The following is a 15,845-nucleotide window of genomic DNA, read 5'->3' on the forward strand; positions in this document are numbered from 1 at the left end:
GAGTGGGTCTAGAGGGAGGAAGAAGGGGTCATTTCTGGCTTTGCTGCATGCGACGTGCCTAGGCGATACACGCTATTCGGAAAGTGGTTGTAAATGGACTTCGTCTAGGTGGAGATAAAGATTTCCGTGCAAAAACATACAGGTTTAGTGGAAGTATCAGGAGCAGCTGTGATCACTACGTGCAGTTAATAAATTCCTAACTTCCAAAGGAATCACTTCCACGCCTAACTGAAACAAGCCTAATTCGTCCAAAGGATCTACAAATTCCCTCCCAGAAGGTGCGCGATTGCAACAATCTTTCCGACGAAACTCCGCCCCGCCCAATTTTGCGCATGCGCCGGACGCATGCGCACCACCTTCACTGCGGCCGCTCCCTTCTCTGGGAGTCTGGGCTCCTTTCCTATCGCCTGTCCCGCCCAGGCGGCTGCCCGTGACCTGCCTGGGCGCAGGGAACGGAAAGCCGGAAGGGGCAAGACGAGTTCAGTTCGCCATGGGGCTGTTTGGGAAAACCCAGGAGAAGCCGCCCAAAGAGCTGGTAAGGGCTACGGTGATGGCAAAAGAGTCGGGGGATTTGCGTGGGGCGTAGTGGAGTTCGTAAGCGACTGGTCACTGTCCCTCCCGGCCGGCCAGGTGCCGTCGGCCCCCATTTCCGGGGTCTTCCACTCGACCGAGGGACCAGAGAAAGAATCTCTAAGGAGGTGGCTGTGGCTAAAGAGAGCCCTGCTACGTCAGAACTCCATAAGGGGGCCGAGGGCCAGATAAAGAGTTTCTCAGCCCCGGCGCCGAGGTAGCAAGGCGCTCTTGGCCTCTGGAAAGCCTCTCCCCTGCGCGCGTTGGTACGTCCCACCTGGAACCTTTCCCTGGCCGACGCCCCGCCCCTAACGCCCGCCTCCGGACAACTGGCGGACCTGCCCCTGCCCCGAGAGTGGTGCCCTGGAAGCCCCGCCACCGCCGCCCCTTGCACCTAACCCGCTGTAGTAAGTGGGAGGGTCTCTTTCCTCTTTCCCTGTCCTACAACATTATGTTGACTGCAGACACGTTAATTATAGAAGGGACCCGACTCGTGGGAATGGTACTGAGAACTCAGGACCTGGCTTCGAATCATCTGGATCTACCTGTGAACAGAGATAATGGGATAATGTGTAGCGTTTGAGTGCCCTGCAGAGTCAGTCTTCCTAAGTTTGAATCCTGGTTCCCCATAGACCAGACATTGTGATCTAAGAAAGTTCATTTCTCTGTGCCTTAGTCTTGTCAGGTAGGAATGATAATAGTTTCACTTCAGAGTCATGGAAGATGAAAGACTGTTAAGTTTTTTAGTAATGCTAGTTAGGGTTAATTCTTTATATATTCTACAACCTGGCCACCCAAGTGCAGACCAGCCTCGTCGGCATCACCTGGTAGCTACTTCGAAATCTGAGGCCCTACCCAAGACCTTTTTAATCATAATTTGAATTCTAACAAGATCTTCAGTGATTTGTGTGAACATTAAAGTTTGAGAAGCATTGCTTTACAACACCCAGTACAAATTTACCCATAATGAAAAAAAAAACCACCCTGAAATCCTTCATTTAATAAATGATCTCACCTGTTCAGCTTTTGCAGGCATGTTTTTAAAAACCAATGTTCTACATTATGAAGTTGCTGACACATAATGTGTGTGTTAATGTTGGTTATATTTGTTAACCATAGGTCCTAGAACACTACATATAAACTATAAATATTAGTTTCTGTAGGCAACTTACTCAGTTTTACTCCCTGGTAGAATAAAAATTGTGGAGCTTAAATGAGGTAAGACGGTGTGACATTACTTTGTAAGCTGTAGAGCATTATATAGATGCACATTTTGTGGTGTGTATGTATTCAAGGATGCTTGTTATTGTAGAAGTGTATTTTTGATGTTAGGGAAAGATTATTTTCCTTCAGTGTTTGACCTTAGCTTTGCCATTCATAAAATGGGATAAGGTTCTGGGAAAACAGTCTTATTACTATTTAAACTGATCTCTTGTATATGTGTTACTTGCGTAACACTTAGAGTAGTTTTAAGTGATAAATATAATTGCTAAGAACATGATGTCAGAATACTCTTCCAGTAGGGTAACCTACCTAGGAAAGTGAATCAACACCAGAAAATTTTAGGGTTAATGCATGAGATTGGTTTTTAAAATATGCCTGCCAGGGGGTGCCTGGTTGGCACAGTCAGTTTGCCATCCAGCTCTTGGTTTCGGCTCAGGTCATGATCTCATGGATCATGAAATCAAGCCTCATGCGGGACTCTGCTCTCAGTGCAGTCGCCTTGGGTTTCTGTGCTTGGGTTTCTCTCTCCCTCTACTCTCTCTCTCTCTCATAAATAAATACATCTTTAAAAAATATATATGCCTGGGGCGCCTGGGTGGCTCAGTCATTAAGCGTCTGCCTTCAGCTCAGGTCATGATCCCAGCGTCCTGGGATCGAGCCCCACGTCGGGCTCCCTGCTCCGCGGGAAGCCTGCTTCTCCCTCTCCCATTCCCCCTGCTTGTATTCCCTCTCTTGCTGTATCTCTCTCTGTCAAAAAAAAAAAAAAATACATATATGTATATGTATGCCTGCCAGTGGGATATCATAGTGATGAAATAAACAGCCAAGGAATGTATCATCTAGCAAGTAAAATAAGCATTTCAAGAACAAGTCTGGATTGGGTACTATATAAAGTTACAGGAGCGCAGAGGTTGGAGTGATCACCCCCAGGCTGGGGTGATCAGAAATGATTTGGCCCTTTACTGTCATGTTTTCCACACATCTCCTTCCTGTGAATTGGTTCTTGACTGTTTAGTGGGATTTTTAGTATTATTTATTTTAATTGGTGCTGGAGATACCCTGCTCAAGATTTTCTTTAAGTTCCCTTTCAGAGTACTTCAAGCTAACCTTTGAGTTCTGATTATATCTCGTTCTAATTTGTCAGACAGTGTTTCTGTTTGCTTTGGGTTCAGCTTCTACCAAGTTCCCTTTATACCTTGTGATTTATGACCAAGGAAAGTGTTTTGTCACCTTCCACAATTATTTAGTATTGAGTTTGTAATTCCAGAAAGTGCCAATAAAGCAGGAATGAGAAATACCGTTTTTTCTCTGTGGAGCTGCTGACACACAGATAAAGTATTGGGAAACATATCTGAATAAGACATGTAATGTCAGGTATTTTAGTCTTAGTTTGGCATTTTTTTAAGAGAGAGAAGGAGAAAAATTAAGTGTTTAACTTTATAAAAGAAGTTAAGTAAAGGAAATTAAAACAAAAGATAACATTGGCAAGGAAGAAGAGAGGAGAGAATTGACAAAATGCCAGAGTCTCAGCTGGGCAACTGTTGACTTAGGATAAATTTATAGTATGCCTTCCACTGGGGGCTGGAAGATGAGGGCATGTGGGTCATGGTCCCAGCATAGGTGCAAAAGGCAGGTGCAGCTGTGCCACACCATCCTGGTTGTCATTTAGGCCATCGTCACAAGTCATTCAGGCAAGTAAAATACATTAGGGGTGGTGTTCCCACAGCTTTGGTACAGTATGCAGCACAGAGTAGGTGCTAAATAAATGTTGAGTATGAATGAATAATGGTAAATTGAATAATGGTCAGAATAAAGTCAAATATTCCTGAAGCCAAATAGTCCTAAGATGAACAGTGTTTCAAAGGATACTCCAGGGAAACGTTATAGCTACTTAAGGGGCCTTACAGACTAAAGCTATTGCTCCCAGGCATCTCTGATGCATTGCCGGAGACATTTTAGTGGTGAAACTTGTTCTACCTTAAAGTGCCCACGTGAAGAGTAGATTGGGCCTGCTAAGGATGAAGAAGCCTTGTAATTTACTTAGAACCCTGTGACTGTGTCGTGATGGGAATCAAGAGGACGTGAGATTGTGTTGGAAAGAGATTCTTCTGTTGGATTGAGGTACTGCTGGAAAATTGTGCTGTCCTTACATAGGGATTTCGCAGATTTAGCCTTTGGATAGGGTAGTACAATCATGGCACCAGAATTCCTAAATCATACGACTAACTTATATCCTTAAACTAAGTCATGTCTCATGGTTGTGGGTTGCTATAAGAAAAAAAGAAAATGAGACAGGGAGATGGAGAAAAAGAGAAAGTTTCATTTACTTAGTTCATACAATAAACATTTACTGAGATATTTTAGTGTGTATTGGGTTGGACACCAGGTTTTCAAAAAATAAGACACTGGATGACAACATCAAAGAATACCAAGCTTACTGGGGGACTCTGGCATGTGAATAAATACTCATATTAGAGTAAATAAGGGCAGTGATGTAAGTATATACAAGATCTGTGATGTCACAGTGGAAGGAGTGGTTAACTGTTCAGAGTGGGGAAGAAGACCTGATCAGGTAGGGTATCTAGATCTTATCACAAGGGGCATTAGTCAGATGGATGATGTGGTATAAGATTAGGAAAGAGGGGGCATCCCAAGCACAGTAAACTGTATGTGCAAGGTATGGAAGTGTGGAGCATAGATTGGAGGGACCAGAAAAAACTCAGACGTGGTTAGAGGATGAAATACTGTGAAATCTGAGTGGGATGCAGGCGGAAGTGATGGCAGTGTCAGATATAAAATTGCAGAGGTAGATAGAGGGTAGATTAGCAAAGCCCAGTGTGTCATGCCCGCTAAGGATGAGAGCATTCAGAATAGTGGTTTGGAGCAAGAATTGAAGGGAAGAGAATTAGGTATGGGGGCCAGTTTGTGGCCCAGGTGAGAGATGATGCTGGTCTTAATTGTGGAAATATGGGAATAGAGAGGATAGGATGAATTTTTGAAATATTTAGGAGATATGGTCGGAATTTGCTGATCTGGGTGTGGAATAAGAGTGTAAAGCTGATTCTTAGGGTTGACTGGAGGTGAGGTTAAACAGAAACCTATCATTCCCCTCAGTTTGGTACCCATGAACTGAAAATGAGAGAATTCAGGACAACAGCAGGTTTGATGGGATACTGATGGTGGAGGGGAAGGAACCACAGAGTTCAGTTTTGGACAGAATTCAGGAGATCAAGGAAAACATTAGAGAAAAGATTATCCTGGGAGAATATTTTTCTACTTTGTCCACTCAGCAAAATTGTAAGCTTCTTGAGAGCAAGGATCATGTTTTTCTTTATCATTCATTGAGTCAGCATAGTGTTGAACTCCCTTAGTAAGAATAAGGTGCCTATCAGATATTTGCTTGATGAACAAAAGTAGAGGTAGTGAGAGAACAGTTACATATTTGAAGTATAACCTACTTGTCCCTCTTTGTATATCCATCTGACTGTGATCATAATGGGCACATTTTGACCTTATTTCAGTTATTTGTTCCTTTTGCTGAATTTCTAGTTTTATGTATGTTTTAAATCTTGAAGGATACACAAAATCCCAGTTTACAGAGATTGCCTTTAGGGAGAGGTGCTAGGTAGCTGAGAGTCAAAAGTGGGAGGGGAACTTAGTTTTCACTATGTATATGCCTGTTGTAGTTTACTCAGGCTGCTGTAACAAAATACTATAGATTAGGTAGCTTACACCCAATAGAAATTTATTTCTCACAGTTCTGGAGATTAAGAAGTATAAGATCAAGGTACCTACAGATTGAGTGTCTGGTGAGGACGTGATTCCTAATTATAGATGGCTGGCTTTACACTGTGTCCTCACATGGTAGAAGGAGGAATCCAGTTTTCTGGGGTCTTTTTTGTAAGGTCACTGAACTCATTCATGAGGGCTCTGCAGTCATGACCCAGTCACTTCCCTAACACCCCACATCCAAATACTATACATTGGGGATTAGGTTTTAACATAGGAATTTTGGGGGGACATATACATTCTGTCTATAGCAGTGTGATTAGAATCTCCCAGCGTGGGACCTGGAATCAGCCATTTCTCTAAGGAGCACTGGTTTCTTTTAGTGGGATTGCTATTTAGAAACCAAAATTTAGGTGCTCATGGTGCTTATTGCTACTGGAGTGTTCTTCCTTCTAGGCCTTTTAATTGAACAGAACTAAGAAATCATTCTTTAAAAAAATCATGAGGTGATTAGAGACTAGGTTGCTTTGAACCAGCCCTTCTGCCAAAAATAACTAGAAGAGCTAGATAAAAAGCATAACTATATGTAATCACTTAAAACTATCTAGGCAGTGAAGAATTGCAAAATCAAAATCCCAGAGAAAAGGAAAGTTCAGTTACATGAGTCCAGTCATTTGGGACCACTTTCCCACTAAAGAGATCCTCTAATTCCTAACGCAGTGGTTAAGAAACTGAGAATTTGAGTGGAGTTCTTCACAGACCCTATGGTTTGATAGTTCAGAGATTAGAGTTCAGGGCATACCAATGGTAAGGGATTCAGGTAAATTTCTAAGGCTCTTGGTTGGGACTCTGAAAGGATACACTTCAGCAGTGGCAGTGATCTGGGAGTAAACTGGCTTTCACAAATATTGAAGTCCAGTTTCAGATCCCTGATTGCATTCATTAAGCTTAATTAAAAACCAATCGACAGTGCCCTTAGGCTAGGTGTTTGCCAAAAGCAAATGTAAGTCTTCTCTGGAAGGAGATAACATTATCCAGAGACAAATTATCCTGTGGATTTTTCATATACAGTATTCAGAATTCAGGGGAAAAAAATTGACTCCTAGGAAATCTCTGTTCTGAATATGTCTTTATGTATTCTGGATACCAACTCTTTATAAGTGCTTTTTATTTGTTACCATTTATATCTTTAGATCTCAAGATCTCCAAATTTGTGGCCTTTCCCCTTTCTTTAAATGGTGTCTTATGATGAATAGAAATTCTTAATTTCAGTGTAGTTAAAAATATCAGTCTTTTCCTTTATGCTCTCGATTTTTGTCTTTTTAAAAGATTATTTGTCAGAGAGAGAGCATGCGTGAGAGAGGAAGCGCAAGCAGGGGGAGACTTCTATGTACAGAGGTGAATTCTATGTACAGTCAGGTTGAGAACCTGGGACATGGCTGGATAATTTTGGTTGTTCCCATTTCTCCTAAGTATGTTTTTCTTTTGCAAAATCTCTTTTGATTTTTGAAGTTAATTTTTTTTCTTTTTGACAAGATTTTATGAAACTTTCTCTTTGACATTTAAAAAGAAATATAGAAAGTTTTTTTAGATTTTTCATTGTTACTAATGGCTCAAATTTTATGCCCCTTCACAACGCATATTCCATGCAGTTGAATTCAACATGTTATTGAGCATCTGCTTTGTGCCAGACATTGTGCAAAGGCTAAATGAATAAGAAAAGATCTTTGACCTCTGGAGTGGACAGTCTATAAGTAATTTATAAGTATAATATGGTTTATAAAAGAGGGGAGGTATAGCATTGTGTGTAATTATATTGCAAGGGGTTTAATCCATCCTAGAGGTCAAGGAAGGCCTCCTCAAAGTATCATTTAAGCTGAGACTTGAAGAACACGTTCAGAAAACATGTTCTTTAACTATTTTTTCTGACTACTGCTGACATTTGGTGAAAGAAATATTTCCTGCTGGTCATATGAAATTGTTCTATCAGCTAGTTGCCACCTTCTTTTTTTTTTTTTAAGATCTTTGTCAGAGAGCACAAGCAGGGGAAGCAGCAGGCAGAGGGAGAAGCAGGCTCCCCGCTGAGCAAGGAGCCCAGTGTGGGACTGAATCCCAGGACCCTGGGATCATGACCTGAGCTGAAGGCATACACTTAACTGACTGCACCACCCAGGCGTCCCTAGTTGCCACCTTCAACATAGTTATTAAATTGCTCCAATTCATGCCTCAGTGCTTCTAGTTGTCGAAATACTTCAAGTATAAATAGAAGGTATAATTTATCATATTAAGATGTTAATAAAATGAAAATTGAGCTTAATCAACATTATCTGGAAGATTTGAATTTAGACCATTTAAAAATGAGTTTGCTTCAGTGAATTATAAAAAAGTATTTACTTTCATGTATATAGTTGAGTATATTTGTGTGGGTCAAATTCTAGGCCTCTGTTCTGTTCCATTGATCTATGTGTCTGTTTGTCTCTACATCCTTGCCAACAATGTTTTTTGTTTTTGTTTTTGGGTTGTTTTTTGGTTTTGGGGTTTTTTTTGATAGCCATCTGCTGGGGGTGAAGCGGTATCTCATGGTTTTGATTTGCATTTTTTTAGTGACCAATGAAGTAGAATATCTTTTCATGTGCTTGTTGGCCATTTGTATATCTTTTTTGGAGAAATGTCTATTTATGTCCTTTGTACAATTTTTAATTGGGCTGACTTTGTTGTTGAATTGTCGGACTTCATTACATACTTATAGTAAGCTTTTATCAGATACATGATTTGCAAATATTTTCTCCCATTTTATAGGTTATCTTTTTACTTTCTTGATAATATGCTTTACACAATTGTTTTTAATAGATTTATTTATTTGAGAGAAAGAGCATGAGCATGGGGAGGGGTAGAGGGAGAGAGAGAGGCAGAGAAGCAAACTTCCCACTGAGCGCAGAGCCTGACACAGCTCAATCCCAGGACCCTGAGATCATGACCTGAGCCTAAACCAAGAGTGGAGGCTTAACCAACTGAGCCACCCAGGTGCCCCAGTTGTTTTTTCATTTTAATGAGGTTCAGTTTGTGTATTTTTTCTGTTTTTGTTCATGCTTTTGGGACATTTCTAATTATCCATTGCTAAATTTGATACTTTGAGAGTTTTATAGATTTAGCTTCCATAGCTAGGTCTTTGACTCATGTTAATTTTTATATATTGGAGGTAGGAGTACAGCTTGCTTTTTTTTTTTTTTTTTTTTAAGATTTTATTGGTTTGAGACAGAGAGAATGAGGGGGGAGGGGCAGAGGGAGAGGGAGAAGCAGACTCCCCGCTGATCAGGGAGCCTGACATGGGGCTCAATCTCAGGACCCTGAGATTATGACCTGAGTCGAAGGCAGACAGTTAACCGACTGAGCCACCCAGGCACCCACAGCTTGCTTTTGTTTAGTGTTTGCATGGTATATTTCTGTATGCCTGAACCTTTAATCTTAGTCTTTATATTTAAGTGGGTTTTTGGTAGGCAACATATAGTTAGGTCTTGCTTTTTATTCCCCTCTCCCCCACTCTGACACACTTTTAGTTGGTTTATTTAGACCGTTCACATTTAAAACTACTATTGATACAGCTGCATCGTCATCTACAGTGTTGTAACTGGTGTCTATTATACTTCTTTGTTACTTTTTCCCATCTTAAAAACATTTTTTTTTTTGCCTTGTGTGGTTTTAATTGAGCATTTTATATAATTCATTTTATCTCATATTTTTGCATATCAATTATACATCTTTAAGAAGATTTTAGTGATTATCCCAGATTTTGAAATACATGTTTGCAATTAACTAACTTAACTTCTAATAACATTATACTGTTTCATGTTTCACATGAAGTGCAGGTACCTTCTAACATTGTACTCCCAGTCCTCCCTCCTGTCCAGTATGACCTTGTTCTCATTCATTTCACTTATCTGTATGCTGTCTTCATCCAATACACGTTTATTGTTATTAAACAGTTATCTTTAAATCACTTAAGAATAAGAAAAGTAAAAATTTTGCCTTCATTTATTTTTCTGATACTCTTTCTTTATGTAGATGCAAGTTTCTAACTATATAATTTTTCTTCTCCCTGAAGAACTGTGTTTAAACATTTCTGGTAAACCAGATCTGCTGTGAGGAATTCCCTCAATTTTTATTTGTTTGAGACTCTTTATTTCTCCTTCTCTTTTGAAAGATCATTTTGTTGGGCACAGAATTCTAGGTTGGTGATTTTTTTTCAACACTTTAAATATCTCCATCCTCTTTGTGCTTGCACAGTCTTTAACAAGAAGTCCTTTTTAATTCTTAACCTTGTTCTCCTATAGGTAAAGTGTTTTTTTGCTCTGTCTTCCTCCAGGATTTTCTCTCTGCTTTGGTGTTCTACAGTTTAAATATGGTATCACTAGTTGTCATTTTTTGGACTGTTATTCTAGTTTGTGTTCTCTCCGCTTCCTGGATCTTTGGTTTGGTGTCTGTCATTAATTTTGGATGGTTCTCAACCATCATTATTTCAAGTATTTTTTCTGTTCCGTTTCCTCTTTTATCTCCTTCAGGTAGTCCAATTATATATTCTTAGACATTCTTTTCTTTTTGTTTTCATCTTTTTCTTTTTTAAATTTCAGTGGCTTTAAATTCATTGATTCATTTCTTGGCTATGTCCTGTCTACTGATGAACCTATCAAAGGTATTCTTCGTTTCTGTTATGATGTTTTGTCTTAAATTTCTAGCATTTCCTTTTGATTCTTAGTGTTTCCATCCCTGTACTTGCCTTCATTATCCATCTCTTCTTGGATAATATCTACTTTTTTTCACAAGAGCCACAAAATGTCAGACTTTATGTCACATCTAATCCTGGTTCTGATGCTTTCTTTGTCTCTTCAGACTGTGCTTTTTCTTGCCTTTTAGAATGCTTTGAAATTTTATGTTGAAGACCGAACATGATATACAGATTAATAGGAACTGAGGTAAACTGGTCTTCAGTATGAGGTTTTATGTTAATCAGGCTAGGAGTTTGGCTTTGTTACTGTTTGCTCTAGCTATAGGTGCCATAGGCTTAAGGTTATTCTAGTGTCCTTGTTTTTATCTCCTTTGTTATCTTGGATACCCATAAAAACTCCTTTTTAGATAGATAAAACCCACTTCGCATCTCTTTTAGCTCTAATTCATTGTTATACTGGAGCCCTATTGGTGTGGTGGGAAGGAAGATGTGGGGGACTGGAAGCATTCTACAATCTTATTAAGTCTGTGTTTTAGTGGCGTGTGTCCCTGGACTGTGACATCCCCAAGTATTTCGTAATTTCTTGCCCACTTCTGGTGACACAAGAAGACTAAAAAAAGAGCAGAGTCTGGTAAATGCCCTTTCCCAAAGTGGGACAAGGCTCTAGTAGGGTTTATTTCACTGAAGAATAGGCCTTTGTTATGGAGACCAGTCTATGCATATTTCAGAATGGTTACTTTCCCCCTCCTTCTATCAGAAACACAAGGGTGGGGGGGATCTTTCTTTCCTTTTCAACATGAAAAACTTCTGGAATTCTTGGAGGTAAAACCCATGAAATTGTGGTGTCCTCTAGGAGTTTCATTCTCATGGTGATCTATACTCCTCCTGTAGCAACTAGTCAAAATTACCACTTAAATATTCCTTCCAGTGTTCCAGGTAAGCATATCTTAACTGTGATTCTCTGTATTCACCTCTCCACATTTCAGGATAGTAGTTTGCCCTGTAACCTTGGTTTTCTGATGAGTCCAAGAAAATTGATGATTTTTTATTTATTTTTTTTTTGGTCGTAGGACAGGAATGATGGCTTCTGAGCTCTGTATATGTCAGAGCTGAATCTGAAATTTGTCTTCATTTTTGAATAATATTTTCACTGGTATAAAATTTGGGATTGAGAGAATTTTTTTTGCAGTATTTTAAAGACACTCAATTGTCTTATAATTTGCGTAGTTTCTTTTGAGAAGTCTGATGTAATTCTTATTTTTGTTCCTTTGTAATTAGTGTGTATTTTTTCTCTCTAGCTGGTTGAAAATTTTATCTCTGATTTTCAACATTTTATTTTTTAAAGATTTTTTTTTTTAAGATTTAATTTATTTATTTGACAGAGAGAGAGAAAGCACAAGTAGACAGAGTGGCAGGCAGAGGGAGAGGGAGAAGAAGGCTCCCCGCTGAGCGGGGAGCCGGACACGGGACTCGATCCCAGGACCCTGGGATCATGACCTGAGCGAAGGCAGCCGCTTAACCGACTGAGCCACCCAGGCGCCCCAACATTTTATTTTTTAAAAGATTTATTTATTTTAGAGAGTGGGAGAGAGCGTGTGTGAGCAGGGAAGGGAGGGGAGGAGGCAGAGGGAGAGAGAGAATCTCATGCAGACTCCCCACTGAGTGTGGAGCCTGACGTGGGGCTTGATCTCACGACCTGACCTGAAACCAAGAACTGGAGGCTTAACCGACTGAGCCACTCAGGCACCCCTGATTTTCAGCATTTAAAGTATAATGTGTTTAGGTGTGTGGTGTTGTGTTACATTCTGTTTGTTTTTTATATTTTCCTTGCTGTGGATTCTCTTAACCTTCTTGGATCTGTGGTTTGATATGTTTCATTATTTTTGGAAATTTTTCAGCCATTCTCTCCATAAGTACTTCTGTTTTCTCTCTCATCTCCTGCTGGAGTACCACTTACACATATGTTAGACCATTTGTTATCACTTATAGCTCTTGCATACATTGTTTTATTTTATTCTTTATTTTTTAGTTTGGGTAGCCTTTATTGACTTCAGGTTTGTTGATTCTTTCCTCAGCTGTGTTTGATATGCCAATGAAGACATTCTTTGTATGTGTTTAAAATTTTTTCTACCATTTTCAGTTAAGACTGAAAGTGGATATGAACTCCCATTGTGCCTGTGGCTTCTGAGGTTCTGTGCTGTCCATATTCGGACTTCATCAATTTATTAAAAATTTTAACTGAATTTTCCTTAATTGCTTCCAAGGTGCCTGCCATCCCATGTAGGGCCACAGATAATTTATGTTTGTTGTTCCCTCTCTTCTTGGAAGTGAGTCTTTGTTTTTATTTCATTCTACTTTGTTGCTTTGTGACCGGTTTTTGACAGGTTTAGGAAAAGTTATTTTTTAGTTCTTCCAGCTTGTCTTATTGAGTCTTCCCAGCTTTCTCTATCTAGGCAGAGATGGAATTCTCGAATTCTTTTTGAAAATTTCCCTCATTAAATTAGACCTATTTATTTTCTAAAAATTTTATTTATTTATTTATTTATTTATTTATTTATTTATTTATTTATTTATTTATTTATAGAGAGCATGCACTAGCAAGGGGAGAGGGCAGAGAGAGAGGGAAAGAGAGAATCTTAAGCAGGCTCCATGCTCAGTGTAGAGCCTGATGTGGGGCTCAATCTCATGACCCTGAGATCATGAGCTTATCCAAAATCAAGAGTTGGACACTTAACTGAGTCACCCAAAAGCACCCTAGACCTGTTTCTTAAGTGTCTTTAAGTTTTTTATTTTTTCAACAAGTGTATATTATATCCTTCTCCATTTTGCAGCCATTTGCGCAATTTTCTTTCTTGGTATTGTTTTCCTATTGCTACCCTATATATTGGTCCTTACGACATTGAGGTCTTTTTTTTTATATATATTTTATTTATTTATTTGACACAGAGAGAGACAGCAAGAGAGGGAACACAAGCAGAGGCAGAGGGAGAGGGAGAGAAGCAGGCTTCCCGCTGAGCAGGGAGCCCGACGTGGGGCTTGATCCCAGCACCCTGGGATCATGATGACCTGAGCCGAAGGCAGATGCTTAACGACTGAGACACCCTGGTGCCCCAACACTGAGGTCTTTTTTAGAGATGAAAATCTATTTTTCACTAAGTCAAAAAACTTGTGACTTTATTTTGCTCTGGTTTGGAAATAAGTGTAGGTAATCCATCAATTGTTATTTTTCCCTGTAATGAAGACAGATTGACTTTAATCTTCAGTTATCATTTGTCATGCATTTTACTTTTTTCAACTTTTTATTTTAGAAGAAGCTGATTAAATGTCAGTTATGAAACTGAAACAAAATTTGGGTTTAACTATTTTGAAGTTTTGGGTGATTGTATAACAGAAGGGAGTGTGGTATCTAAAACAATTTTTTTTTAAAGATTTTATTTATTTATTTGAGAGAGAGAATGAGATAGAGAGAGCATGAGAGGGAGGAGGGTCAGAGGGAGAAGCAGACTCCCTGCTGAGCAGGGAGCCTGATGCGGGGCTCAATCCCGAGACTCCAGGATCATGACCGGAGCCGAAGGCAGTCGCTTAACCAGCTGAGCCGCCCAGACACCCCTAAAACAATTTTTTAAAAAAGAGATTCAGTGAGTCTTCCTAATATTATGAGATAGAATTTTAAAGTATTCCTTCCAAACAAAAATGATTTAAAGCATTTATAAACTGGGTTTTTAAAAAAATCCATAAGTCTTACATTTTAAAATTTTAATTGAAAAATAGTTGATATACAATATTAAATTAGTTTTAGGTATACAACATAGAGATCCAGTGATCATATACAACATTATGAATATCCATGATAAATGTTTTACAATATTATTGACTGAATTCTCTGTTGAACTTTTCATTCCCATGACTTATTTATTTTATAATTGGAAGTTTGTACCTCTTAATCCCCTTCACCCATTTTGCCCATCCACCCACTCCTCTTCCCTTTGGCAACTACCAGTACTCTATATTTATGAGTCTGTTTCTCTCTTTTTTGTTATTTGTTTTGTTTTTTTGATCCTATATATAAGTGAAATCATGTGATACTTGTTTTTCTTCAGCTTATTTCATTTAGCAGAATACTCTCTAGGTCTATCCATGTTGTCACGAATGACAAGATTTCATTCCTCTTTACAGCTGAGTAATATTCTGTGTGTGTTTGTGTGTGTGTGTGTGTGTAATCTTTATTCATTTATTTATAGATGGACACTTAGGTTGCTTCTATATCTTCACTATTGTAAAGAATGCTGGAATAAACATGGGGTGTATATATCTTTCTGAATTAGGGTTTTCATTTTCTTTGTGTAAATACCCAGAAGTAGAATTACTGGGTTGTATGGTAGATCTATTTTTAATTTTTTGAGGAACCTCCATACTGTTTTCCATAGCAGTTGCACCAGTTTACATTCCCACCAGAATGCTTGAGGACTTCCTTTTCTCCACATCCTCTCCAATACTTGTTTCTTGTCTTTTTGATGTTATCCATTCTGACTAGTGTGAGATAATATCTCATTGGGGTTTCGATTTGCGTTTCCCTAATGATTAGTCATATTGAGCATCTTTTCATGGGTTTTTTGGCCATCTGTATGTCTTCTTTGGAAAAATTCTATTTAAGTCTCGTGCCCATTTGTTAATCAGATTATTTGTGTCTCTGGTGTTGAGTTATAGGAGTTCCTTATATATTTTGAATATTAACCCTTATTGGATATATCATTTGCAAATATTTTCTCCCACTCAGTTGGTTGCCTTTCCAACTTACTGATGGTTTTCTTCATTGTGCAAAAGCTTTCTAGTTCAATATCATCCTAATTATTTATTTTTGCTTTTGTTTCCCTTGCCTGAGAAAAATGTTGCTGTAGTTGATATCCAAGAGATTACTGCCTAAAATTTTCTTTTAGGAGTTTCATGGTTTCAGGTCTCACATTTAGGTCTTTAATCCATTTTGGGTTTATTTTTGTGTATGGTGTAAAGAAGTAGTCCAGTTTCATTCTTTGGCATGTAGCTGTCCAGTTTTCCCAGCAACATTTATTGAAGAGATTGTCTTTTCTGCATTGTATATTCTTACCTCCTTTGTCAAGATTAACTGACCATATATGCTTGGGTTTATTTTTGACCTCTCACTTCTGTTCCACTGATCTATGTGTCTGTTTTTCTACCAGTGCCATATTGTTTTGTTACTATAGCTTTGTGGTATATTTTTAAATATGGGATTATGATACCTTGAGCTTTCTTCTTTTTTGAGTTTGCTTTGGCTATTCAGGGTCTTTTGTGGTTGCATACAAATTTTAGTATTAGTTCTTGTTCTGTGAAAAATGGATGTTGGTATTTTGATAGGGATTGCATTGAATTTGTAGATTACTTTGGGTAGTATGGTCATTTTAACAGTATTCTTCCAATCCAGAACCCGATATTTTTCCTTACTCTTTTTTATCTTATGTCTTATTTTTAAAAAATATTTCTTGAAATAGATTATATTTGCACATATTATAAAATTCAAAAGGCAGCAAAGTGTATCTTTATGTATACTAAAAACTAAATCTTTCACTCTTGTTCACGAATT

The 15,845-nt window shown here is 38.6% G+C and overlaps 1 protein-coding gene across 3 annotated transcripts in view; it reads left to right on the forward strand.

The window, feature by feature from the left end:
- Positions 1 to 342: 342 nt before the first annotated feature.
- The window catches only part of CHMP3 (charged multivesicular body protein 3), a 60,317-nt gene continuing 44,814 nt past the window's right edge, over positions 343 to 15,845 (forward strand). For 2 of the 3 annotated variants that reach the window (XM_036076175.2, XM_078056332.1), the window contains exon 1: positions 343 to 535. In XM_036076175.2, the coding sequence (XP_035932068.1) occupies positions 346 to 535 (190 nt within the window). In that variant the 5' untranslated portion in view covers positions 343 to 345. The remainder of the gene's footprint in view (positions 536 to 15,845) is intronic. The other variant, XM_036076176.2, reaches the window with a different exon arrangement.

Source organism: Halichoerus grypus, chromosome 10 (assembly GCF_964656455.1).
Source record: "Halichoerus grypus chromosome 10, mHalGry1.hap1.1, whole genome shotgun sequence".
Lineage (NCBI taxonomy): Eukaryota > Metazoa > Chordata > Mammalia > Carnivora > Phocidae > Halichoerus > Halichoerus grypus.